Below are 27,167 nucleotides of genomic sequence, written 5' to 3' on the forward strand. Positions count from 1 at the left end.
GCTGAAACTATAATTTCATGGCATCAAAATCTCGGCTGTATTACCAGCCCTTCGACTTTCATGACCGAAGTGTGCTAGTCTTACTGTCACAGATTCTGGCATAAATAAAAAAGACCCGATATAGCATATGTGAGATCCTCATAAACTCCCCTAGTAGCTTGTACAGCATGATCCACTAGAGAACACTTAGCTGGTAATAAATTCAACTGAAACACTTCTGTTTTCTAAAGAAAAAATAAGGGTGTTAGGATGCAATAGACTGACAAATTCTCGTTAAAGAATCAACTCCATGCCATAATTCAACTGTAACTGGTTGCCAAATGTCAAACGGATGCTCCCTTTAAGGACCAACTTGAACAAAATTTTGGACCCCATAGAGAGCTTAGTTTCAGATAGTATATATATAGAGCAGCCTCCATGCAAAATTTTACATCTGAAATACGAGTGGATGCATTATGAAAAGCCTGCATAAGTAGACATTTTTGATACCAAAATTGAGAAAATATGCCACCATTACGACTCGTTGGAGATGGCTCAGAACCCAGAACGTTGGTAATTAGCTCAGTGCCTGGGTATGACCCTTGAGATCAGGTCATATCTCGGAGGCGATATGCTGAAATTTGTCATATCTGCTGACCACCAGGTGCCTGTTTTTGTTTGTTTTGGTGCTATATAAAGGCTGTTATTAAGAAAAGTGGCCAATTACCAGCACCTCAGCTTTGTCAAGGTTGATTTAATAGTACTATATACACTACCCATTTATAGCCAATTTAGCCAAAGTGAAATTTAATTGCAGTTGGCCAGTACAGTGGAACCTCGTTCATATGTTCTGGGGAAAGAAATGCGAGACATCGTACAATCCAAAGTCACGAAAAAATTTGGCAGATTAGAATGTAGCATCATGAGACGTCAACGAGTGCGAAGCTGGTGGGGCTTGAGCGGCCCGAGATATGCATTGTTGTTTGTGCGGCTTTGTCAAGGTTATGTTTGCGCTCCTTGTATTCGGTCTGGATCAGCAGCTTCTTTTATTTATTTATTTATTTATTTATTTATTTATTTATTTATTTATTTACTTATTTATTCGTCACCCCTAAAGGCCCTCTGGTTGAGGGTATTAAGTGGGGGGGTTGTACAAATAGTTATAGTAGTGGGAATACGATTCTAAGAAAACTATATCTTGGCTGGGCATTCTGCCAGGAAATTTTGCCGTGTCCATTTGAGACTCTGCGAGAATCGTGGCACGAGATGCCGACACGGGTCAAGCTGGTGGGGCCCGAGCGACCTGAGATGCGTTTTGTCATTTTATTGGCTGAAAAACATCTCACACGATCGCTGTTTGGCGATGTATTGAATGTTGGTGCCAAAAGATCGTGTTTTTAGGAACATATTAACTGGTAAGAAAGAAGGGTAACTGCATAGGGTTAATTTTTATGTTCTCGATTGCGAATGTTGGCACTGGGAAATCGAACAATACGGGATCATATCAACGAGGTTCTACTGCAGATCTTACTGTACCTCTCATGGCCCAGTGTCAAACGTAGTGCCAATCCTCAAGCTTTTCTTGGGAAAGCGTATTTACTCTGATGGTACATTCGACTGGTTCCTACCACACTCCGACTCTGTTTGCAGCGATGCAGAGCCCTCTCGAGATAGGAGGCTGAGAAAGACTGCTAGAGTTGGATTTTTCGCTGCTCTTAGAGCATTAGATGAGCCATGTAACCGAAATTCTGCGAGATTTTGGTCCCACGCTAGCAGCTGCACTCTGAATGAACCAAGTGGATGCATTCTGAACGGTTGATTTAGCCCAGGTAAATGTAAAGAGTGTCGCGAAAGTGTTCTAGAGCGCTCGAAAGCGACCAGTCTAATCTACTATGAATATTCACAGAATAGCCTCACTCACCCACGCTTCTTGTGATGTGCAGGTGAAGGCGCTAGTTGGCGATGCTCTTGGCTCGCGTTATGAGGAGATCCTGCTCAGTGCCTACCTGGACTCCCAGGAGGATCTGACCTACTGCCCCCGGTTGCAGTGCCAGCGGCCAGTGGTGTTAGACCCGGGTCTGCCCATGGCACAGTGTGCCAGCTGCCATTTTGTTTTCTGCCTCTACTGCCGCATGGTGTATCACGGGGTCCAGCCCTGCCGTCTCAAGCCTGGTTAGTCACTTGAGCCATTGCTTGCTTTGCGTGTGTTCCAATATTCGCCATAGACGGCTAGTAAGTAGACAAACAAGCGAACAGCAGCCATCTTGAAGTCTCGTTCCGATTCTACAAAGCTGGTTAGTCACTTGAGCCATTGCTTGCTTTGCGTGTGTTCCAATATTTGCTATAGACGGCTAGTAAGTAGACAAACAAGCGAACAGCAGCCATCTTGAAGTCTCGTTCCAATTCTGCAAAGCTGGCAAAAGAAAATAGCTTTGCAAGACAACATTGAAGTCAAGAATGACAAACATGGCAGTTGGCAACCTACCTGGAAGCCTGTGGGGGAAACTTCAACACAACAATTACCAGCGTTCGCAGGCACCGGCGCCCCACGCTTCTCGTTTTGGAGGCCGCATGCGGAGTTCTTGGCAGCGCCACTAGATGGCTCGGCGTGCCCAGAAAGAAGCCCGACTGCTGCATGATGCGTTTTTCAGCATTCGCATGCACCGGCGCACCACGCATTTCGGAGGCTGCACACAGGCTTCCCGGCGGCACCACTAGATGGCGCGGAATGCTCATAGGGAAGCCAGAGAGAGCAGTTCCGCTGAAGTACACGCCTCATATGTAAGACGTTTCAACAGAGGCAATACGTTGCGTCGCCATATTGATTCCATGCTGAACGCGTTATCGTCGAGTCGTCGTGAGATGGGTTCTGCCGAAATGTTTGAGCTGCTCAGACCAAACACACAAACCAGTCTTAACTGCATCTGTTTGCCTGTTCTGCTTCTTGTACTTCGTTTCCCTGATACAGTTTCCTATATAAATTACTTTAGGGAAACCTGGTTGGCTAGTGTCTACACGAGCTGCAAGCATGGTGGTTCAGCCAGCATAGGAGTAGTAGTTTCAGCTAGCATAGGGCATGAGTAGTAGTACATTGATTTGTTAAGTTTCGAACTTTTGGCTTCAAACGAAATTGTGACTTTGTAAATTCACCATTGTCAACAAAATAGTTATAAATGTAACAATTTACAGTGAGCATTTATGTATGCGAGGACTTATTGCCTCTATTTATTTAGAGAAATAAAATTGCTTATACATTTAGAAAAGCAAAATTGAGAGCTATTAGATTCCTGAACCATCTAGGTGACTGCAGAAGTGGAAATTAGCGAGCCCTGCAGTAAGTTTGAATGTAATCACTAAATGGTGTGCAAGTAGCATGTGGTTGGCTATTGTCCCATTCTGTGCCACTAGTGCACTCACAGTGTTTCAGCTTGTTTCAAAAGCCCTCCACCATAACCCTTTTTGTGGTGTTGCCTAACACGATCGGTGGATCTCTCTGCCGTCGATGCAGTTTTGTCACGATGGATCTATGCCAGGTTGCTTGAAACATCATTAAACAAGGTGCCTCTATACGGTTTAGAAATCGGAAATTAAAATTGAAACTGTAAGGTTTCTCTGTAGCTCCAATGTGGTCGGGGCCGATCACCAAGGGTGCATTTAACTCTTTGCAGTCATGAGTTTTTATCCAATTTCTGGTCGTTCCAGTCAGGAGCCATTTTGCTCATTCTGGGTGCCACGCACAAAAAGCACTTGGGTAAAGAAACGCATGTTAAGTGGTTTATTTAAGAAAAATTTCTTTATTCCTGAGGCTCTCAACGGTAGTTGAGCACTGTGTGGTAGCGCTCAAAGCACCCAAGAGAATGCCAGCAGTTGCACTACAGGTCTACAGGGCCTTCATTGTCACTTTCTTCGAAAGTGCTCTCATCCGAGGACGTTTGCTGACCATCTGAAGTTGGAATGTATTCATCTTCTGCACTAAAATTGTCTTCTGATCCACTTAACTTGCACGAGTTTCGTCCACAAAATGCACGTGCCCAAAATGTCACCATCCTCTCAGCGCGTTGTGCAACAAACCATGGAAAAATTCCTTCGAGTGTCATTGAAAAAGTGCTGCCCTTGTCTGGAGACATTGCAAAGTGCAGTTATTACTTGAAAAAGTTGTCTAAAGCTGGCGCTATCAACCTAAATAATCGGCAAACGCATGGACATGCACGTGTTGGGCGCTTCCCGACATCTGACTGGAACTAATATTTGTGCTTGGTAGCATAAGCCCGAAACATGACCGCAAGGGGTTAAACCTAAAAAAGATGTATAGAAGGGTTCTGATATATTTGTGCATTAGAGAACTTGAATGAGCGTTTCAATCGTCTTAACACGTGGGCTACTTTGCTGAGAGCCGAAAAGGTCAGAATTGTTCACGGCATTCCACATTTGCATCTTAAACATCTTGCAATCCCTTTTATTTTCCACCATTGTGTCTATCGAGTGTTTCAATGGTTTCAAGGCGCAAGCTACTACAAGCGAAGAAGAGTGTACCCATACAGCCCGAAGCAATTCCAATCCAAGCCAGTGACACTGCAATCAAGTTGCATGAGTGGTAACATAAACTAGGCGTTTGTGCCCCGATATCTAGAACTAATCTCAAGAAGGCCACCAAAATAATGCCCGAACTTTGCTGCCAAGGTGAGATGAATTGTAGCAAAAGTGTACATCATTCACTTCTTGTGAAGGGGACAAATGGGTGTGAAATACAGTGTAGACCGCTTATAACGTAAGTCGCCGGAGTCGCGAATATCCGCACTATAAGCGGTACCGCACTATAACCGAAAGAACTATTGTATTGCGATAATGGACACTCGAGGCGCATTTCTGCCGTAGCTGTCACCATGCTCTAGGTTCCGTATTCGCTTACTAAATAAATTAACAAGCACGGTGTCACGTGCGCACAAGTAAACATCAACACATCTCGCTTGTGACCGCGGAAACGAACTGTCAAAACGCTCGAGTGACGAAGTGCGGCGAGCGAATTGACCTTCGTGCTATCATGCCTCTCGCTTCAACGTGACCTATAAGCGGCGAAAACACGGCGCACGGCAGACTTTCCCCGTCGCAGATTACATCCTGCTTTGGTGCACTGAAACCGTTCCGCATTGCTTTGCTGGCGAAAATTCTTTCCTTCTGTTTACGCCAGTCCCGAACGCCCGTGATGCAGCCCGATTTCCGTCCGTCTCCGCACACATCATCACTTTCCTTTTAAATGCAGCATCATGATGAACTCGGTACTTCATGCTGATAGAGCAGACGCAGAGAACGTGAAGACAGACAGTAGACTATTGCCTAAGCACGTGTACTGCAGCACATGGAGGAAGCTACGGTAGCTAGGCTCGATGCGCGTGCGAGGCGGCCATTTTGAAATGCCGACGACTAATGGTAACGCAGGTTTAGGGTTGTACTCGATTCTAACGCGCACGCATTTTTTGGACCTGTTTAATTGCAAAAAAAAAGTGCGTGTTAGATTCGAGTAAATACGGTATTTGTGGCTTGAGGGGAGCGTTTGCCGTCTAGGTTGACTGCCAAACTTCCAGGCAGCCGCACTCTAACCGGTATTTCGTGTCCCGCAACTGCACTATAAGCGATACGCGTATACATAGAGTGCTATGGGAAAATTAACGGGACTCTGAAAAGACCATATTATATCCGGTTCTGCACTAAAGCAGTTACGTTTTAAGTGGTCTATATTGTAGTTACCCATTCGGCATGATGGGCTGGCTTGAGAGCCACCATGTTGGGCAAATGATGTAATTCCTGTGGAATGGAAGTCTGTGAGAGACTTCACGAAAAACCACTTCTCTGGCAGCAAAAGGTAACAAATAATTTGACGAGAATGTCTGGATCCGCTAGCAGAAAGATTAGACAAATTTGTGTCATACCCATCGCTCCCAAGGTATAGCAAAAGAATCGTAGCGCCTGAGTTCCCTCTAGTTACTTTAGTAGGAAACTCTGTAGTTTACCCAGCTTAAAAATGAGCATGATGGCACCAAATGCAGGGGAACAGAGGGCTATCCGAGATGAATACCTGTCGGCAACTCCAGCGGCGAGGCAAGCAATGGAGAAGCGGTACGGGAAGCGCACACTGCAGCTTCTGGTGGACGAATCGCTCACCCAGGACTGGATGCAAGAGAACAGCAAGAAGTGCCCGCACTGTGGCATTTCCATAGAGGTCTGCAAATTTTATTGCTCTCACTTTACTTGCATGAGGTGTTTTATTATGTTGGTAGATAACTCGGGGGAGGGAATAAATGTGCACTTCACTGTTAAAATGAACACGTAATTGGTATTCAAATCAACATTACATCAAGATGTCAACTCCATAGGAAGAAACTGCATTATGTGACGTGTTAGGTAGGCTTAAATTGATGAAAGATTATACCGAGGTCTTTGTGTCAAAACTTAATTGTAATAATCCTGAATTACAAATTTCGTGTTCCCTTTAACAGCAAAACATACTGTACATTCTTTGCAGTAGTGCATCTTTTGTTGCTAATTCACAAATTCCATACATATGCACTGAAACCATTGTTGTCTGATATTCTGATCATAACTGAAATGGTCCTTTGTGCACCTCTGACCTTTGTTGTGATGGCCTCTGGTGAGTGCATCACTATTGTGAGTTGCTCATGCCTGTTTGTAGAAATACAGCTTCTGCCATGTTACCTACTTTAGCATCATCAGCACACCAGCCTTCGCTGCTGATGCACCCACATTCACATCTGACATGTCAAGCTGTCTAAGATAACATTGCCGGCACTTTACGATTGCTTAAGGGTTCGTGTCAGTTCCTGCACATTTGAATGGCTTTCATCTGGGATTCATTTCTTGAAGACACTGCACACTACACGTGCATGAACGCTGCACAAATAGCTTCACAATTGATCATGCACTGTACAAAGTGGTTGTTCATACAATGAATGTTTCATGAACTCGTGGCTTGGTGCTTCAGAAGTCCCCTGGCTTCTAGCGCAGTGGCAGTCTTGCACTTGGCTTTCCTCATGGTGTCCCATTGTTGAGAGGCTTTGCGTTCGAGGAACTTGCCTTTCACATGGCTTGTGCTCATTCTATTGGGATGAGGCTCCAGCAAACATCTGGCTCTGGCATTTGCCAGTGTATGCCGATTCCTGATTATGAGATGCATTGCTGACAGTGAGCACTTCGTAATATGTTGGCTTCTCTTTGACACTTCTCTCGCTGGTTGATTGCATGTCATTTTTTTTTTTTCAGCTTGACCTATTGTTGTAAATGTCACTTGCAGCATTTAAACTTAACATGGTAGCATTCATTTGGCAGTGGCATTATGTGTTTTGCCAATGTTTAATCCTTTACATTTCTTCCTCTTTGATCCTTTAGCTTTATGCTTCGAGCATCCAGGGACTTTTATCTTCAAGACATGAGGGATATATAGATTTTGTGAACAAGGCTCTTGTGTGGGAGCTGAAACGTTAACGTTAGTAAACCTTTTGTGGTCCGTGCTTTTTTTTATTTCATGATGTTTCATCCCGACCCAACAGGATTCAATTACACCATCAATTTCATGTAAAGGGCTGTTCTGTGCGTTTAACTCATCAAATTCCATGTGTTCAGTAGCTGTGGAAGCTGGGTATGTAACTTTACGTTTAGTTTACTGAAGACATTCTTAAGCGGTAGAACACTGAACAGCCACCCGCCGCGGTGGCTCAGTCAGCTAAGGCGTTGCGCTGCTGAGCACAAGATCGCGGGATCGAATCCCGGCCGCGGCGGCCACATTTCGATAGAGGCGAAATGTGAAAACGCCCGTGTACTTGTGTTGTAGTGCACCTTAAAGAACCCCAGGTGGTCAAAATTGATCCGGAGCCCTCCACTACGGCGTGTCTCATAATCAGAACTGGTTTTGGCATGTAAAACCCCAGAAAGAACGCTGAACAGCAAAACATATTTATTGACAGTTCACACCAGTACTAAACACAAGATTCTATAAAGACTGCAGTTTCAACAACAGACTCGTGGAGTAGGGAAAACTATTGGAGTTGGTGTGTGTTTTTATTTTATTTTATTTTTATTTGGTACATACTTCCGACCATTTTTAGAGGCCTTAGGCAAAAGTGGGAACAGGAATATACTCCAATACAAGCTCAGTGTATTAAGCAAAACAAAATCACATAACAAAAGCAAGGAAAACATCAAAGGACACAGACGCGCCAATGCGTACAAGCAAAGCACAAAAAAAGGTATCAACATTGATTACAATACATAAAATGATAACGTGCGCACAATGCGTACAAGCAAAGCACAAAAAAAAGGTATCAACATTGACTTAAATACATAAAATAACGTGCACACACAATTCAGGTATGAAGGCGCCTATGGCGCTCAATTTCTGATTGCTTGTAGGAATGAATCAATATTTGGCCGTTCAATCACATCAGGGAGATAAGGCGTTCCAATCTACAATAGTCCGAGGAAAGAAGGAGTACATGAACGCGTTAGTCCTGCATTTAAGCTCAGATACCTTTTTTGGGTGTAGAGTCCGAGTAAAGTGGCTTATGGCAGGCGCTATGAACAGTGTTGCAAATAAATGAACAGTGCAATAAAGACAAGCCACACACATTCTCGTGTGTCCTTCGCTGTGTTTTTCGACTTTGTCATGCTGTTTGTTCACAATACCCACTGCAAGTATGAAGCAAGCACTGTGCTCTGTGATAGGTGCAAAAGAGACATACAGTGAGAAGAATCTGTTGTGTATGTCTCCCTCGCATAATTTGAAAATATATACAGCAAACTCTACCGACCTGCCCAAGAAACAAGCTTTTTTAAAGTACTAGATACTGTTTGAGGTTTTTGGACTTCATGGTTACGGACTATCACTTGTTGCATTGTACTAATATATTCTCACAGGATCATGACATGCTGCCTGAAGGAAGTGTGTGTATGTGTGTGCACGAAAGCAGCAATGTTGTTAGAGTGCGCGGGCATGTGTCATGGTAGCAGATGGGGCCATTTTATGGCATTGTACCATTGCTTTTTACTTGTTCATTGCATGCACTCCCTCGATGGCCCACGCTTGAGCTTCTGTATTTAGCCTACAACATAGAGAGGTTGGCTTTCCGACAGAGCTTAGTTGCATGATAATTGAGCTTGCCCTTTCATGTCATGTGAAAGATAGAACATATTTACGGGGAATAGCACTAGAGACGGTACCAGCGATAAGCATACACAGTGCTGTCTCACCGAGTTTATTCACTCCAGGTGACTCGCTTTTAAACATTCACAGGTAAACAGTTTGAGCCACTGCGCACACATTCTGTAAAATATACTAATCAACATACTAATCAGTAAAACACACAACCCGAAGTCACTAAAAAACTTGGCAAACTCAACTGTAGTTGAAATTTGCATAATGGGAAGCATTGTGCAAATCGTTGCAAGACGAGATGCATGCCGAGCTGGTGTTGCCCGAGCGGCCCGAGACGCGTGTTGCGGTTCTTGCGGCTTCGGCAAGCTTACATTTGTACTCCTCAAATTTGGCCTGGGTCAGTAGCTTCTTCGGGCGGGTCATTTTAGTAGGAAGTTCTCGCGTGCCCACTCGCCGAGAATCAAATCGACAGGAGACAACGATGCTCCCATGTGGCCCGAGCAAGCTTTGTCGTTTTCCTGTTGCGCAATATTTTAAGGTGGTGGGAAATCTAAACCAAATCGAACTGGTGGGCGACGCCAGAATACCATGCTGCCAGAGCGAAACATGTTCACTTTGCGCCGCCTGCAGCAGGGAGCAGTGGCACATTTATGTTACTGCCTATTAAAAAAAAAGCATGGAGTACGCTTTCAATGGCACTACAGTTGACTACACCATACACACTGTGAAACAGATAAGTGAGGATGCTTATCGCAATAAAATTTGCGGCAATAGCTGTGAATGTGACGTGCAATGACCCGTGAGGAGACTTGCTGGTACCGAAAGAGGAAACTGGGTGCATGCCGGCATTTTCACTTGACACGGGCGGGCGAGTACTGCAAGGAACTATCCGTGGCGGGCACCTACTACTCTTGATCTTGTGTGCCTCATGCCTTTTCTTGTTTACATGGGATCTAGCAATCAGAAAACGTATCATACGATTGCAATTTTGTGACATACTGAACGTTGGTGCCGAAAGGGTGCGTTTTCTTGGAAATATATTAACCAGTAAAAAATAAAAATGACCATCAGGCCATGTTTTTGTGTTCTAGATTATGAATGTTGGCAGCCGAGAAATCATACAAATGGGGTCATATCAATGAAGTTCAACTGTATGTACAAATAATGCTTTAATATTAAGTATGGTCCAATGCCACTTTTGCAGAAGCAAGACGGCTGCAACAAGATGACTTGCTGGCGCTGCGGAACCTACTTCTGTTGGATTTGTGTGGTGGCCCTGAAGGCATCCGGCAACCCATACCAGCATTTCAGTGATCCCAGGTCTGGCTGCTTTAACAAGCTGTTTGAAGGGGCAGAAGAGATTGCCGAAGAGGAAGACCATGAGATTGGAGAGTTCTTGTGAACATTCGTTACCTCTATTGTTCCTGGCCAAGACAGTGCTAGTTTTTTTTCCAAACCTCACTCAGGCTGTGTGACTGACTGACAACACTGTGACTGACTGGATCACCATAGATGACATGGAAGTCATGACAGTGGTTTGAAAAACTATGTGCATCATGGAAAGCAACATGTATCCACAAGGAAGCACTTCAATATAACTTGTAATAAATTCTTTTTTTTTTTTTCACCTTTTCCAAATGATATTTTAAGGGGCCCCTCACCATGTTTGGCCATTTTAAACAGACAAGCGCAGCATATACAATGTGTGCGCATGATCATGTCTGCAAAGTATTGCACCACTGTGTGCCACGACAGCAGCTGAAATTTCAGACCAAACGCCGTGCGCCCTTCTCAAGGGAGCCGCGTTCTCAGCCGGAGAGTCGAGGTCAGACGCACAAGTGCAACAAGTGCACATAATTCGTATAGCTGAAATGCCACTCACTGCGACACCATGTGATTTAAGAATTATTCAAGGCTAAAGTGGCTTCACTAGACAATTTTAAATTTAGACAAATAAAACCTACAAACTGAATGTCTGTGAGTCCTTGTTTCACTCCTTGGTTGTTTCGTCTACTTGTTCCCACATTGTGCAGTCGCGTGCACAGAAAATAAAACGATCTGCAATTTTCTACCAGGTTCCAGCGCACGATCGTGCTCTTTGATCCATCCACTTGTGTATACCTCAGTGCTTGTGTGCCACTGACTTATACCGCTAGTCAGGTGTTCTCATGCTCTGCGCGAAACGACAAACGCAACAGCTTGCGTGTGAGACTGTCACCAGAAGTGTACCATGCAGAAAGAATGCAGGAGGGGAAAAAAACGGAAGGCAGGGCCTGTGACGCATGCGTCACGCAATCCTCTGGCTTCGGTATGTAAAAACGCAGGGAAGAAATTTCTCTTGCGGAGGCTAGATGGGGGCAAGCGGAGAAAGAGTCTATTAGCAGTGAAGCTTACCTCCTGAAATGATGGGTTCGCGGCACTTCTAATAGTTCTAGTGCTGCTGTTAATGAAAAATTCTTCCACTAGAATGCTCTTTGGCGGCATGTAACAACTTCCAGCGTATAACCAAAATTTGCTTATATGGCTTGGTGCTTTAAGAAGCAAATCTCTCAAGTTCCTTGCCTAATTTTATATGCCACTGGTTCAATCCTGGGACACGCATACATAAGCATACTCATTTTAAAACAAGGCACGGAGCATAAATGTAAAAATTTGTTCCCACAAGTGCCTGGTTTCTTTAATTTTGCGAAAACTTCATTGCTGTATCGAAGGGACACTAAAAACACAACTTGTAGTAGCGCACCCAGGATCTCTGCCGGGGAGGGGGGGGGGGGTGAATTTTTGTGGGGCGAGGGGGGAGCAAGCCTTTTGCTTAATATGCAATTTCCTTGCTTTAGCCAGAGGAATCCAAGAGCAAATAAAATGCCTAATTATAATAATGACACTAAGGATGATCATGATGTTTATTGCTTCAGCATTTTACTCAAAAGTCTTGAAAGAGCTTGATAGGGCCAAGAAGTCGTTGAAGCTCCTACCTAAATGGTGGTGGCAGCAGTGAGTGGTGGCAGTGTCTGAGGAGGTCACTTATGACTGATGGAGTGGGAGAACTCGGGAATGTCAGTAATAGTGGGGGTAGAGCACCAAAATAATAATGTGCATGTTATGGTTCTAATGGTTCTATGGTTCTAAATATTTTGGACAAGCGATTGCGCATAGATATTGAATTTCAAGTTCCCATCTTAAATTTTACCAAGTATCTTTCAGTTATCGGAAACAGGTATTAAGTTTTTGTCAAGACACTTCAATATAAATGGCGAAATTTATGGTGGGGGGTTGAATGAAAAACCATAAAAACTGTTGAAGTTATTTATGCTCAAAATATATTGTTTCAACACCAAGAACTTCTGTTATGCAGATCAACATTAACTTTTTGCTGTAGCTCATTGACATTATTAGCACAAGTAAAGATAGTAGTGTCATCGGTGTCTAAGATACAGTCGGTAAAGCTCAGAACGTTAGGTATTTCATTATAAAACAGTAAAAAGAGCAACGGGCAATCGGGCCCTGAGGGACTCCTTGATTAAAGCTCTTCGCAGAGAAACTGAGAAGCCACACATAGTGGACTTGTATATACACACTTCCTTCACCTCATCACCATTCATTATTCCTTTTCTTCATCGTCCCTTTTCCCCAGTGTGAGTAGCAGGCCAGAGCAAGCTATATAGCTCAGGCCAACCTCTCTGCCTTTCTGTAAATAAATTCCTCTCTCTCAGAACAGTTCTCGAAACTGCCTAACTTCAGTCTTCGGTTTCTTTCAAATGCAAAGTACTAGTCCTTCTTTAGCGACAAACAATTAATCAGACTTGACCAGACGCTGTCAAAATCCATGACGTCGTGAAAACTCGGTGTTGGAACATTTGGCAGTGCCAACCATCTTTCGTTTTTGCATATTTTATGGCTTGCCAAGCTGCCTCTCATAGTAAGAGTCACTGTTTCGCTATTGCAGAAGTGGAATTTACAAGTAGAGGTAACCCGCCGTGATTGCTTAATGGTGTTGGCATTGTGCTGCTAAACACTTGGCCATGGCCACATTTTAATGAGGGTGAAATGCAAAGATGCCTAGCTGTGTACTGTGCATTGAGTGCATGTTAAAGAACCTCAGGTGGTCGAAATTATTCCGGAGCCCCCCACTATACGGCATGCCTCATAATCAGATCGTGGTTTTGGCACGTAACACCCCAAAATTCAATTACAGTTCAACAACTACAGGTAAACTTAATATCCCTCTTCAATTGCCCTTTAAGGAAGACCTAACGCAGCTTTTGAATGATTTAGGCAAAATTAGGACGGTCAATTGATAACAACAGGAGCTTCTGTGCAAATTTCATTTCTCCAAGTTAAGGTTGTGGGGTGCTCTGCCAACCTTTCCATCAGCAAAGTGGTCGGCCTCAAGTTCTGTGGCCAGCGGTTAGGCTTGACCAAGCACCGACTGTCCCACTTCGGGCAGCACATGCAGCTCCCCATGATCATGGTGGTCGTGGTAATTTAAAGAATATTAAAAAATTTGAAGAAAGGAAGTCTGAGGCCTCGCTGCTGTTTTCCCCTCTGTTTCGTGCCTAACTCTGATAGCCTTAGCTGGCTCAAAGGCTTGAAGAAGTTCTGCAAATTCTACTATGCAATTACCATGAGCACACAGCCTTCTTTTTTGTGGGGATTTCGAGCAGACGAGCAAATTGCCACCCTTGGGAGCAAAATTATAAAAGTTTTGGAAACCATGGCATCAGCATAAAATTAAAATTTCTTCTAGCACAGCTCCACAACGTGTACTAGTTGCTTTAATACATTGCATTGGTTGAACATGTGCATGTAGGTTGTACCACTCAATTTCAACATGCATGCGCTGCAAAGAAAGTTTTTTCATGGCGCAATTGATCTCCTTTTACTCGCTAGTGCACATAATGACACATGTTCCCTGTGCTTGTATATGTGTACATGTGACCAGAATGATTCTACGCACATATGTAGATGCACGTATGGTACACCCAAGGAGGTTTAAATAAATCTAAACCTCCTTGGGTACACCTAGGGAAGTGCAAACTGTTTTGTTCTGGTAGTTCTGGTTAACCTTTCTGCCTCTGGTTGACTGAATTGCTTTTATGAGTGGCTCATCCCCACTATGGGGGATTGGCCAAGAATCTGACGAGTTAGGAAAAAAAAAATAATGAGTCACATTTAAAAAGAGACACTATAATGCCGTTCTCATTTCGATCGTTTCTCTCTTTTGTGGAAACACGAGTCCATTATATTTTGTCTAAAAAGTGCATTGTAATGTAATTTTTCTTTTGTATTTATCAAGTAATAAACTTTCTAATTATACGTCAAAATTTTTGAACTTTCCAATTTCAAGGATGTAAACCGGAAACTATAGGTGACGAAATGTCCTGTGTAAATTGAACACCGCTATTCTCAGGGGCGTGGTGCAGCGTGCAGCTGGCAACACCTGGCAACGCTGAAGAACCTGGCTGTAACCTGGCGCCGGCCCGAGCGATCGGAGTCGGTTCATTGTTCTTTCGACGCGGAGCGCAGACCCCGGTGCAGCCAAAGTGCAACTATTTTCGTTATTTGAGTTTTTCTAGCAAGCATTTTGAAGCCATGAAGTTCAGGTATCCGACGCCGCGGCGGGATGAAACTGTCGTGGACATTTACCACGGCGTGAAGGCAAGTTGTCTCGCACCTTTGAGTGCAACATATCGATATCGACTCTTTGATAACGGGCTAAGAGCTTTCTTAGAGCTGCGAGTGGAGGCATATTGTTGTTTGTTGCTTATGTGCCAGGTAAGCCGGCGCTAAAAACTTGCACGTGAAAATCCCATCGATCGCTGCCGCCGTCGTGTCAAGAGCGCTTTGCTTGAAATGTGTGCCTGGTAATATTTTAAGATACAGAAGTAAAAAATAAATAAAACAGAATAGATGACGTTTATAGCGGCAGCTTAGTGCTGCAGAGGTCAGTTATCTTTTTGCGCTGTTGTTTACACGCCAGTGTTAAAACTGGGAAGAACCACAGGAGAGTTTTGTTGCTCGCCCAAGCTCCCCCGAACAGCTGTGTCATGCCCGGCAGTCATACCGAGTAAATACCATCGGTTGTCATTGATAAAGTGCTGTTAGGTTATTCTTCACGTAGAATGTACGAAGAACAAAAGGCCGCTGATCACACGCGGCTGCTGTTAATGCTAGTGCGTCTTGTGGGCTCAGGTAGAGTGGCAATGCGCTGAAAGAATGCGGTGAATGAAATTGCTCTTCTGTATAACCGTTTTTCAGGAAGAAAGCTCGAAAAACTTCAATATTTTGGGTAATTAAAACAGGCGGAACCAGATACATTGAAGCGAAATTATTTTTAAAATTTTATTTGAAAACATATATAACATATATACAATTGACAATTAAAGAAGGGAAGGAGCTGGCTGGCACCTGCCACCAAAAGGGGCAACACGCCTGCTTCAAAAAGGTAGTGATACAAACATAGGAATGAAAGAAAGAGGCAAAATAAGAACATGAAGCGAAGGAAAGTGCAAAATTTTGAACGCGAAGACTAAACGAAAATGGTGACAAAGAATAGAGTACGGCAGTAGGAACAGAAAAAGTCACTGACTAAACGAAAATGGTGACAAAGAATAGAGTACGGCAGTAGCAACAGAAAAAGTCACTGCTGATCATGATAATTTAAAGAATATTAAATAAAATAGAAGAAAGTCCGAGGTCTCGTCGCTCGCAAACAAACAAAATACGCTACAAATAAAAAGCCAAGCCAGTTTTTTCTAGTTAAGTAAGGAAGGCACGATGTGATTGATCGCATTAAGATGTATACCCAGAGGGGTAGCTATTCATTGAAGGTCGTGCACCGTTTGCCAAGATGATGATAGTCCCTTAGCAGTAATGTGCACTGTGTAAGGAAGGCAGGACACTCCAGTATCAAGTGCTCAAATGTCTTATAGGAACCACGAAAAGCACGCAAAATACTCTCCACATGTCCTTGGCAGTGCACACTAAAACAACACAAGGAACCATGCTCACTGAATATAAGATAGAAAATATTTAAATGCATTCATGTGCTCACCTTTTATGTAATGTACTATTGACCCAAAAAGTATACGAGCCAAGGGATCTGACAAAAAGCTGAATATCTCCGCAGCCTCAAAACCACAGCCTGGTATTCCCATTTCCAGCGTCTGCTGGTATATGTGAATAACATTGTGATGTACGGTTTTATTGGCTACTTTTAAAGGCTGCTCGGATATTTAGCGTTTTCTGAGATCCCGTGGTCCGTAATTTTTTTTGGTCGATAGTACCTGATGGGGACCTTTCAGGTATTATGAATAAATAACAATAAATAAATATTTTTATTTTGGTTTCTTGTAATTTAGACAGTTTGGTGGAAGCTTACCTGAAGTATTCTTTCTATAGGTATGATGCTGACCATATAAACAGCATAAACATTTCCATTACAGGTTGCAGACCCCTACAGATGGATGGAGGATCCCGACAGCGAAGAAACGAAGGCCTTTGTAGATGCTCAGAATGCCGTCACAACACCCTTCTTGGAGCAGTGCAAGGACCGTCAGAAGATTAAAGAAAGGTGAGAATGTAACTGTGAGCACGAAGTTCAACTGTGTCCTTTCCTGCAAGCTTTTATATATACCGTGTCCCAGTTAACTTGAACGAAGATTTTCAAAAAGCCCAAGAGTTCTAGAGAAATTGTACCGACTGCATAGTAGCTGTAGTCGTGTGTACTTACAGCCAGTATTTTTTTCATCAAGAAGTATTAATTAATTAATTGCTTTTAATTAGTGAACTTTTTTATTATTGCTTGAATCGCAAACATGTCAATTACAAAGTTGTAGGGCACCTCAGATAACCTCCAAATCAAGCATTTGTTTCATGCTCAGCTTTGCCTCGTTGGTTTTTCCGAGAAAAAACAAAAGCGTGAGAAACATCCAAAATACGAAATAGATTCGCGCTTGCGCGCCGCTGCTCAAGAGCTTCCAAGCGAATAGCCACGGATACACGGCATTACTAGCGACGGCAGCTTGATTCAGGGCTTCACGGTAATGTGATGGTCGCGGCATCATGAGAAATGCATTGATAAGCGTAGCGAGCTGTAGGGAGGAGGGGGTGAGAGGGATTTCGAAGCGGGGAAACCGTGACGCGCAAGCGCGCATCTATTTCATATTTCGCGGGCGTTTGTTTTTTCTTGGAAAAAACAACCGGGCACACTTCAGCACGAAATAAATGATTGATTCAGAGGTTATTTGAGGTGCCCTACAACTTTGTAATTGGCATGTTTGCGATTCAAGCAATAATTAAAAAGTTCACTAATTAAAAGCAATTTATTAATACTACGTGATGAAAAAAATACTGGCTGTAAGTACACACGACTGTCGCTACTATGCAGTCTGTAAGATGTCTCTAGAGCCCTTGTTTCTTTTTTTTTTTTTTTTTAAATCTTGGTCCATGTTAACTGGGACCCCTGGTATATACAGAGTGTCCCAGCTAAAAGTAACCAATGTTTTAAAAACGACTGAGCGTGCTAAGGCGCTGTAACCAACTCAGTGGTGTTGAGAATCGCACAGCCTAGTCAGCGGTGCATAGTCAGGATTTTTTAGTTTTGCAAAGTCAATTAATTAGTATAACTCATTACCTAACTTTCTAAATAGTTGCTTCACCAAGAAAGTGCCAATGCAAAAGTTGTATATCACATTTAAGAATGGCTGACTGAAGTGTTTACAACTAAGTACCATTGATGGAGCTTCTTGTACTTGCCTCTAAGGAAAGCCCGCGAAATACAAAAGCAAGCGCGTGACAGCGCCACTATTTCAGCGCTCCCAGACGACCAATTAAGAAACTAAATCTGCTTGTCGCTGCAGCGCTGTCTCGGATGGGCTTGGCGTTTCCGGTGGCTGCAAGATACGCACCAGCAACTCTCGCTAATAAGATTTTATCGTGAACGAATAGAAGAACATGACAATTGCATTTTCCTTCCTGATTAAAGAGTTCTGCGGTCAACATTTATTCAAGCCCAGGCTTTTTTTATTGTCTTGTGTGTTTGGGCTTCATTCCACAAGTGGAGAGAATATGTTGACGCCATGTCATGTTGAAGTGTGACACACCTTCATCACTGTCTGTCACTCTGCGCCCAATTGCGACCGACCGCGATGATCGGTCGTCTGGGGCTGCTGAAATGGTGGTGCTATCACGCGGTTGTTTGTGTATTTCGTGGGCTTTCTTTAAGGGCAAGTACAAGAAGCTCCATCAATGGTGCTTAGTTGTAAACACTTCAGTCCATTACATTTAAATTTGATCCACAGCTTTCATATTGACAGTTTTTTTTCTGAAGCCAATATGGAAGAAAGTTAGGTGATTAGTTTATACTAATTAATTTACTGCAAAACGAAAGAAATAGCGCAATCCTCAACACCACTGAGTTCGTTTCAGCTCACTAACACACTCCGTCACTTTTAAAACCTTAGTTACTTTTAGATGGGACACCCTGTATATATATATATATATATATATAGTCACACACACAAATCATATTGTGACTAATAAAAATCGGGCCCCTCGGTTTCCTTTCTTCTCATTCACATATACTATACAGTCGAACCCGGATATGTCGAAACCATATAACGAATTATTGTGTATATGGAACAACTGTAAAATCCTGTGAAAATTTCTGTATGAAATTTTTATTTTATTTATCGAATTACCTATACAGTGAAAGATCGTTAATTTGGCCCTCGTTAGTTCAGAAAGTCGGTTAATTCGACCTGCGCGCGTGGTCCTTACAATTATATACAGGAGTCTATAGAGCGGAACTCTCATTAATTTGGAAAAATGTTAGCGCCCATCGGTTAATACGACCTAGCATAGCAGCCTGCGAGCTCGTCCAGTCAATGCCAAGAGAGCAAAAAAGAAAAGAAAAAAAAAAAACACTGCCAAGAGCAATACTACTGTACAGCTGAAAAAAAAAAAAAAGGAAGTGCCGCATAGGCCAACCGCATGGTCATCGGCATCATCGATGACCATGCAGTCCATCGATGATGGTGTCGCCGTTGCCGGGCAGATGACCGAGGAAGAAATAATTCAGGACGTGACAGGTGCCGAAATCGACGATTCGTCGGAAGGTGACTACTGTGACCAACTGCCCAACCACCGAAACACATGGTAAAAGAAGCCGCAGAAGCATTTTCCGTGCTGGAGGGCTTTTGTGAGCAAATTCTGCATGGTGCGTGTACCACGGAGTATCTGACAGCTATTAGAGCTATTTTCGCCGCTCAAATTCACCCGAAAAAAACAGACGAAGATTACAAACTTCTTTGGCAAATAAAGGTACGTCATGCTGGGGAAAATTTCACATTTTTGTTGTTCATTCAATATTTCGGCAGTCGAATAATTCGACAATTTTTCGTGATCCCACCAGTGTCGAATTAACAAAATTTACTGTATAAAGAATCTTTTTGTGATCGCCTTCAGGTTCGATATATCCGGGTTCGACTATATATGCACTTTGCCAAGGAAGTGAGCGTGAACACTTGAATGATGGACAGAGAGAGAAAATGTTGCAAGTTATTTTGCAGTTTTGAAAGTTAGGGCCTGCTCAGTTGGAGGAGTATCACGTTAAGTGCAGTAGAGTTATTTCCTTGTACCCTCAAGAAGTGGCAAGTGCTAGCATAATTTTTTACATATGAAGGGCAGAATATCCTGCAAAATTGATTTGTTGCTTGGTTGATGTTTTGATCATATAGCAACTTATCGGTCATAAGAAGTAATATAGTGGAGGGTTTCGAAATAATTTTAACCACCTGGGGATTCTTTAGTATGCATTGAGGGTCTAAGTACATCGGCGTTCTTAAATTCTGCACCTACTAAAATTGGGCCACTGCAGCTGAAGATTTCCACGACCGCATGTTTAACAAAATTTGTGGGAAGAATGATGCATTACGTTGGAGATGTATGAATGGGGCAGGGCAAAGCTGTGCAGGTGCACTTGAAGTTCAGTCGTCAGTTGACACAGTGCTTTGACTGTACCAATATAACAACTGCTGGGGAAAGGGGCGATCGCGTTGTAGTCGTTCATTGTGAAAACAGGCAGAGCACACATTTCTTAATGTTCCTGCTAAAAAATTCGATACACATCCACACAATCTACTGTCAACATGGTATTTCACTCTTGCAAATGGTGTTTACTTCAGATACTTAGGACGATGTTGCACAGTTATGTGCACATATCCGCATCATCTTTGGCAGAGCATAACAATGAAGCAGATGTTAGCATGTACTGTCATGGCTATGCATCCTGGCTGTACAACATTTAGCCTGAAAGCAACTTTTGGTGAAGAATTATTCAGTGATGACTGATGGCAGAGTGGTCCAAGCTTGTTCAAGATAAAACGAAATTAAAAAAAAAAAGGATTGCTTTATTAACAGTTGATAACAAATTTAGCATACTTTTCAGAGTGCATTAAAAAAGGCAATTGAATGTATAAAATAAAGTATAGCATATCAGTTGTGTGTCTATGTGAAATCTGTCTGAAAAATTTTCTTCACTCTCTGAAATGCTCTTATAATTTAATGTAAGTGTGCCTGTCCAATCGTCAGTAACTGTCAGATTATGTAATGGTCATGTTTCGCATAAAGCCGTGTTTTTTTTTGTTTTTTTTTGTGACAGCAGTTTAATTCTTTAAACAGTTTTAGGGTACGATTTATGGTAATACGATTTTTTTTTCTTCCAGGCTACGGCAGCTGTATGACTATCCTCGCTTTGGCTGTCTCAAGAAGCATGGGAAGCGTTACTTCTGCTACATGAACACGGGGCTTCAAAACCAAAGGTAAAAGGGATGTCAGTGCCTGATGTTTTTCTGTGTGCTTTCACTGCACAAGCAGCCATACTCCTCACTTCGGGGTTGACACCACCATCTTGTGCTTGTGAAGGCACTAATGAGCAGGTGCTTTTGCCTTTCTTTTTTAAAGCTAGCTTTTCCTTGGCTCTTCTCCCTCACTTTGCATTGATCCTTCTGGCCAAGTAAGCAATGTCAATCGTGGAGAAAAGGTATCAAAGCTGGGCCGACCCTTGAGGCAGTGTAATCAAAGGTGGTGACTTGGTGGGTCGATCCTGATACCAGTGCATGATCCGTGTTCTAACAAGGATTTTAATGTACAGTCGGGATCAAAAGTTCGGGGACCAAAGGTACTGCTATTTTCTTTCTTTTTTTTTTTTTTTCGTCGCAGCCTGCGCATCTTGTCTGAAATCAAGAGCACATGCGTACGTGCACGTGTTTGACCAATACAATGTATTAAACCAATTCCAGGCCACGAAGCTGCTCTTGAATATATTATAATTTTTTGCTGGTGGGGGGCCATGGTCCCCAAACTTTTGATCGCGACTGTACCTCTTCTTTTTTTCAATGTGGGCCAATCCTGGCAGCTGTGCAACATCTTAGCACCCACGTGCATCCCAGTATTAACCAACATAGCTAACCAATAAATTTTCCTTGCAGCATATCTTAACAGATCCACCAAGAAAATTAGCCTGACCTCGACACTCTTCCTCCGAAGGTTTCTGCTCAATCATTTTCTGTACATCTGTTTTGTTGGCGATTTCTCACTGCCGCCTTACAACCTGCACAGGCTACCGTCCTTTTTGACGGTGCTTTACATAGACATTTCTCATGACTATTCTTGATACCGAAGGTTCAGTGATGATGTTCATCATCATCATAAGCCTATTTTATGTCCATCACAGGACGAAGGCCTGTCCCATTGATCTCCACACTTGCCTCCATCTTGCTTTAGTTGATGCTATCTTATGCCTGCAAATTTTGTAATCTTATCACTCCACATTCTTCTCTGCCATCCTCGACTACATTTCCCTTCTCTTGGCTGCCATATTGTTCCTAGATCCCGTGATGTGGGAACTTGTCTGTACACTTAGCTTCATTGCAGTATTACATTGCGAAGGAGGGAAGAACAATGCACAAACCTAGGTGCAGTCGAACTAGCATCACTAAAACGTGTAGTAGATTGTCTTAGGTGGATTTCAGCACATTGTGCAAAGTGAGATTGACGTCAGAAAGGTTAATCATTAAGCTTCTATGTTCCTTCTAGAAGAAATCCACAGAACTTACCAAATTTATGTTGACAGCTTTGTGAGAAAACTTGCAAGGTCATTGTTGGTGTGTCATGTTGTCTGGGCCTAATGCAGATTGTTACACAAATGCATATGGCCTTAGCTCTAACAGGTCTGATTGTATATCAAAATTCCTATAAGCGCCACTTACTGTTGCATTCTCGCGCAAATGTCCTTTACGTATTACTCTGCCTGAGCAACGGTCCCATACTTTAAAGATAAAACTATCAGTCAAGTTAGGTCAACTTTTATTCCACCAGCAAAAATGCAGATAGTTTTCAAAGAGTGATCTGTTATTCTCAACTGACTTTAGTGCCCCTTTAACACAATGTGTCATTACAACCTGTGCTTCCTTGCTATCCTTTCAGTGTCCTTTATGTCCAGGACTCTCTCGAAGCTGAGCCAAGAGTGTTCTTTGATCCAAATGAGCTATCTGAGGATGGAACAGTGTCTGTCAGCTCCACGAGTTTTTCTGAAGATGGGGAACTCTTCGCGTATGGCCTCAGCTACAGTGGGTCCGACTGGATTAAGATTTTTGTGAGTGGCACTTATTTCATACAACAGTGTGCAGCATTTTCTGCATGTGTTTTGTGCCAGAGCAGTTTCATCCAAGGTGCAACCTTGCATATATAGGTTCAGGACTTCGATAAAATGTGTGTTTGAGGGGGTGCAGTGTGTTCATTCAACTATAAACTTTTGTATGGTGGATGCAGCGAGAAAGTTCTGCAGTTCTTTTCATTTTTGGCACATAAAATATAAAAATCTGGCATTAGCCAAAATGGGATGACAGTGTGAAAACATAAACAAAGTAATGCTATAAAGGTTCTAACTTAGAGCTCCAGGGTTCGTGTTTGTAGTCTTCGTCAACCTGCATTTATATCTAATCCACAGCTTTGTTTCTAACATTAATTTTATTGGGTGATGTTTATGCTAGGGTTCAAGCTCATCTGACTTGTGAATTTCTCACATAGATCAAGCGAGTGGCCACGGGTGAGAACTTTCCGGAGACACTGGAACGGGTGCGGTACACAGATATGTCCTGGACGCATGACAACAAAGGCTTCTTCTATGGTGTAAGAGTATTCTTTTTAATATATGATACCAAGTAATTAGGATTTGTCCGGATAGCATACTTTATTAACTCTTTCCGTACCGCGCCCATTGGGCATCGTTAGCCCGCTATCGATGGTTTGAAACGCCGCTTTCAAGACCTTCCGCGCCGATCACGGACACACTGCTTCAGTGGAGGTGAAAGAGGAGAAGTATATTTTTGTTTTATAAGCAGTTAGTTTTTTTTTTCCCGCCTGGTGGTAATTTTTGAACGCGCTCCGAAGTTGTCGTGATCGTCAAAGTAAAAAGCAAAAGTCACTGCCTCTGAGAGCAGTGTGCGTGCTTCGAAAGATCGTAGATCTCATGATTCTGCTGCATCTGCGCATGATCTTATTGATGGATCGAGCCTCAGCGAGTCTGAGGAAGCTGCCTTTTCATCGGACTTTTGACTCTGCGAACGACAACGGCACAAACCAGCCTGGAACATCGGCGGCCGCAGCCCAGTACCCCCAACTGTAGTGCTTGCAGTTAAATTTTTGTAGCGGAATACCTGTTCAATGATAAATTTAGATTTTCTTTTTTTCCTGACGTAGTGCCTATTAGATGGCAATACATTGTATCTCATAATTTTCGTTAAATTTTTTTCTTAGTAGATACAAGCGTGTCTTTTCAAACCTGCTCAGTTTTATTCCACAATCTTGATTTTGGCCGTTTATATCTTTTTTTATGACATACATCTCGTTTATAAAGTGAAAAGTGCATTCATTCTGATTTTTGTTTATGAGTATTTAAAATATTGAGTGCTGTAGTTCCTTCAGAAAAAAATGTGGCGTAACCTACAAAAAACACCCATTTTTCCCATGGTAGGGAAAGAGTTAAGAATGATGACTCCATGTAAATTGCTCACTCTAGTGAAAGCTGCTGAGCCTAGAATAATGGTTGCTGAACGTGTGCATGTTTTTGTGTCATTACACAGCACTTCACAATTCTCTTGTTGCGGTAAACAGGTACAACCACTCGTGGAACCATGTCACAACATTGTCAGACAACTGAGCTGAATATTTCACCTCCACACTTGGTAAAAATTACCTAGAAGCAGATTGTCCTTTTGCTGCAGTCTACGTTTACAGTGGTAGCTTGAGCAGGATTGCTTCGTTGTAATAACACTTGCACACAAAAGTATGGATGCAAAGCCTTATAGCGTTGCTGTTCTCTGCTCACAGAAATACCCCGAAAGTCTCCAGAAGGCCGACGGCACGGGGACAGACAAGGCGCAAGATCAGAAGCTCTACTACCACCGCGTGGGCACACCGCAGACAGAGGACGTCCTTTGTGCGGAGTTCCCGGAGAAACCTCAGTGGAGAGTGTAAGTCATGCCAAAGGCATAGAGTTAAATACAGTGAAATTCCGATAATTCGAAATCTCCTAATTCGAACTGACGGGTAATTCGAACTGCTGTGTTGGTCCCAGTAAAGTCCTATGTACTTGAATAGAGAAAAACTCCTGCAAATTTGAACTCTAAAAACACCGCAACGGTTATTTGGAACAAGATTTCTCACTCCCATGGACTGCTTTTCGGACAAACCCGAGCCAAAGGCGAAAGTTCGGTGCATCACTAGTTACCTCAATGTCGCGTACCGTAAAAATGCTGAGGAAAGATGTGCGGGGAGCCGAATTTGAAGCCAGAGTGGCGCACGCAATCCTTTCCCATCCAATTTAGGAGCAGGAAGGAGCTCCCAGCGTGCGCTTGATCACATTACCGCGGGACGGTGCACATCAAGCCACCATATTTGTCGGCTCACACTCGCACATTTTCCCTCGAACCCACAGCAAACGGCACGCGAGGTGCCTGCTTGTCGCACTTGGTCTTTATTTGAAACCTAGGCTTCTTCCCGCACATGTAGTCGTGCGCTCATGGAGGAAAGATAAGACTTTTTCAGTGCAAGCCCAGTGACGGTTTTGGTTTTGCACGCTGTACTGCACAATTGATCGGGTGCAATATAGGGGCTTTCCTTAGTTCAAACTCCATTTTACTCAATTAAATTTCACGTCCCCTTGGAGTTCGAATAGCAAGTTTCTGCTGTACTAAGTAAGGCTGTCGAAGCAAAATTTGGTGGTGCAATCGTTCAACTACTATGGAAGTCATAGGTGGAACAGTGCAGTCCACTGTTAAAGGGAACGTGCCAGTGTGCAGCCCTCAGTTTGCTGGCACGAAAGTAAGAAGTGTTGGCTGCAGATATGTCAGTACACAGCGGAGAGTGTAGAAAGGTGCCAGTACTACTAACCACAAGTCGTCTTGTTTCTAAAGCCATGAACTTGAACGATAGCCAGAGAGAAAAATTCATAAGTGCTTCACGAGTCCATTATATTCATAAATTCATAAAAATTCATAAATTCAGTGGACCACACTGTACATAGACCAACATTTCTGTTTGGCATGGTTTGTTGAGAAAGCACATTAAGAAAGCCTACAGTGTGATATGTTGATAGCCGGTATGCTGTCGTAATCATTCTGGCACACGTACAAACAGAACTGAAAAACAGAAAAAAAAAAATTGCCATGTTTAAAGGGTTCCTGAACCACCTTTCTTTGTAGCCTCAAAAACGCCTTGAAACTAGTATGGTGCCTTCCAGGATTGTATTACCGACATAATTTTGCAGGAAGACCTAGCACGAGTGTACATACTGCGAGTGCAATTTTTACCTTTCTCGTATCTCCTCAGTGTTCTTGATTTTGAAGGAATGGGGTGGCGGTGGTGTGGCGTTGCGTCACCTAGCTTCAATGCCATGTTTCTTCTGTCAGTGGAAATTGATGAGTATTGTTTGCAACCCATGCTTCTAGTCGCTGTTATTATAGTAACGTTGGTCTCATCCCTTTGCTGTACTACAGTGCATTAGGTAGCTGCATGTGGCTGTATTTTCTCATATCAAGTGGCATGAGTAGCACATTTCCTTTCGCACTTCTCTGCAGCAATCACAATATTCGAGGTTCGAACGAAAAATCTTCTTTATGTTCACTCGTGTGATTATGTCGGCAGTGGGCACATCAACTATTTGATAGATGCTGCACTCCGTACTCGTGTTGAAAGGATTCTTAACGTAACGAGCTTCGAACACGATGGTGATGCACCTCGAAGGTGTGCAACTCGGGAAGCTGATGACCTACCTGTTCCACTCGGATGTGGACGTTGCGGCCAATTCGCACACTGAGTCAAAAAGAAACTACTGTTTGCCACAACTGCTACGAAACTGTGGTCGCTATCGACATGATCTTGGACAGCGATTTACACAGTTTGGAAGGCACACGGCTGACGCGCTCACCAAGTCAGAACAAAACTATTGTTTGCTGCAACCGCTGTAGACGAAACCATGGTCGCTATCAAGGTGATCATGGATGGCGACTAGGCAGTTACAAAGATACGCGGCCAACGCGGTGTAATGCATGGCGGTAAAAGCAAGATTTAAGGTTATAAAGGCACAAATAGGCACGAAGTGTTCCGGCGTTGATATTGTTCACATATGATATCTGCTGATGACTATGGCAAAGCAGACTCTGCTGCGTCATTTCGGTTAGACGCTAGCGTCGTTTTGCTCTTTTACGGCGTACGCTCTCATTGAGCTCCAAGAATTGTCCGAATTAACCGATGTGGATCCAAATAAGTCCGAATTAACAAGAGTTTGATTCCATTAAATAGTGCATAAGCCTGCCGGGCCCAGAGGATGAGCCTGAATTATCAAATTTTCTGAATTAACGAGGGTCGAATTAACAAGGCTTTACTGTAGCGTAATGTTCGCTATGTGCACGACGGGGCTGGAGTGCACTCTAATGCTATTGTGTTTCAGTCTATCCATGCT

At 43.1% G+C, this 27,167-nt stretch overlaps 2 protein-coding genes across 5 annotated transcripts in view; both read left to right on the top strand.

The window, feature by feature from the left end:
- The window catches only part of LOC119449764 (E3 ubiquitin-protein ligase RNF14-like), a 103,426-nt gene extending 92,303 nt beyond the window's left edge, over positions 1 to 11,123 (top strand). Inside the window, exons 7-9 of one of the 2 annotated variants that reach the window (XM_049665433.1) lie at positions 1,923 to 2,151; positions 6,024 to 6,196; positions 10,347 to 11,123. In XM_049665433.1, the coding sequence (XP_049521390.1) occupies positions 1,923 to 2,151; positions 6,024 to 6,196; positions 10,347 to 10,544 (600 nt within the window). In that variant the 3' untranslated portion in view covers positions 10,545 to 11,123. The remainder of the gene's footprint in view (positions 1 to 1,922; positions 2,152 to 6,023; positions 6,197 to 10,346) is intronic. The other variant, XM_037713020.2, reaches the window with a different exon arrangement.
- Positions 11,124 to 14,568: 3,445 nt separating this feature from the next.
- LOC119448554 (prolyl endopeptidase-like) overlaps positions 14,569 to 27,167 on the top strand; it is a 48,680-nt gene continuing 36,081 nt past the window's right edge. For 2 of the 3 annotated variants that reach the window (XM_049665432.1, XM_037711787.2), the window contains exons 1-6: positions 14,569 to 14,800; positions 16,588 to 16,715; positions 20,869 to 20,964; positions 22,631 to 22,799; positions 23,234 to 23,335; positions 24,536 to 24,678. In XM_049665432.1, the coding sequence (XP_049521389.1) occupies positions 14,735 to 14,800; positions 16,588 to 16,715; positions 20,869 to 20,964; positions 22,631 to 22,799; positions 23,234 to 23,335; positions 24,536 to 24,678 (704 nt within the window). In that variant the 5' untranslated portion in view covers positions 14,569 to 14,734. The remainder of the gene's footprint in view (positions 14,801 to 16,587; positions 16,716 to 20,868; positions 20,965 to 22,630; positions 22,800 to 23,233; positions 23,336 to 24,535; positions 24,679 to 27,167) is intronic. The other variant, XM_049665431.1, reaches the window with a different exon arrangement.

The sequence above is a fragment of the Dermacentor silvarum genome, chromosome 4 (assembly GCF_013339745.2).
Source record: "Dermacentor silvarum isolate Dsil-2018 chromosome 4, BIME_Dsil_1.4, whole genome shotgun sequence".
Classification (NCBI taxonomy): Eukaryota; Metazoa; Arthropoda; class Arachnida; order Ixodida; family Ixodidae; genus Dermacentor; species Dermacentor silvarum.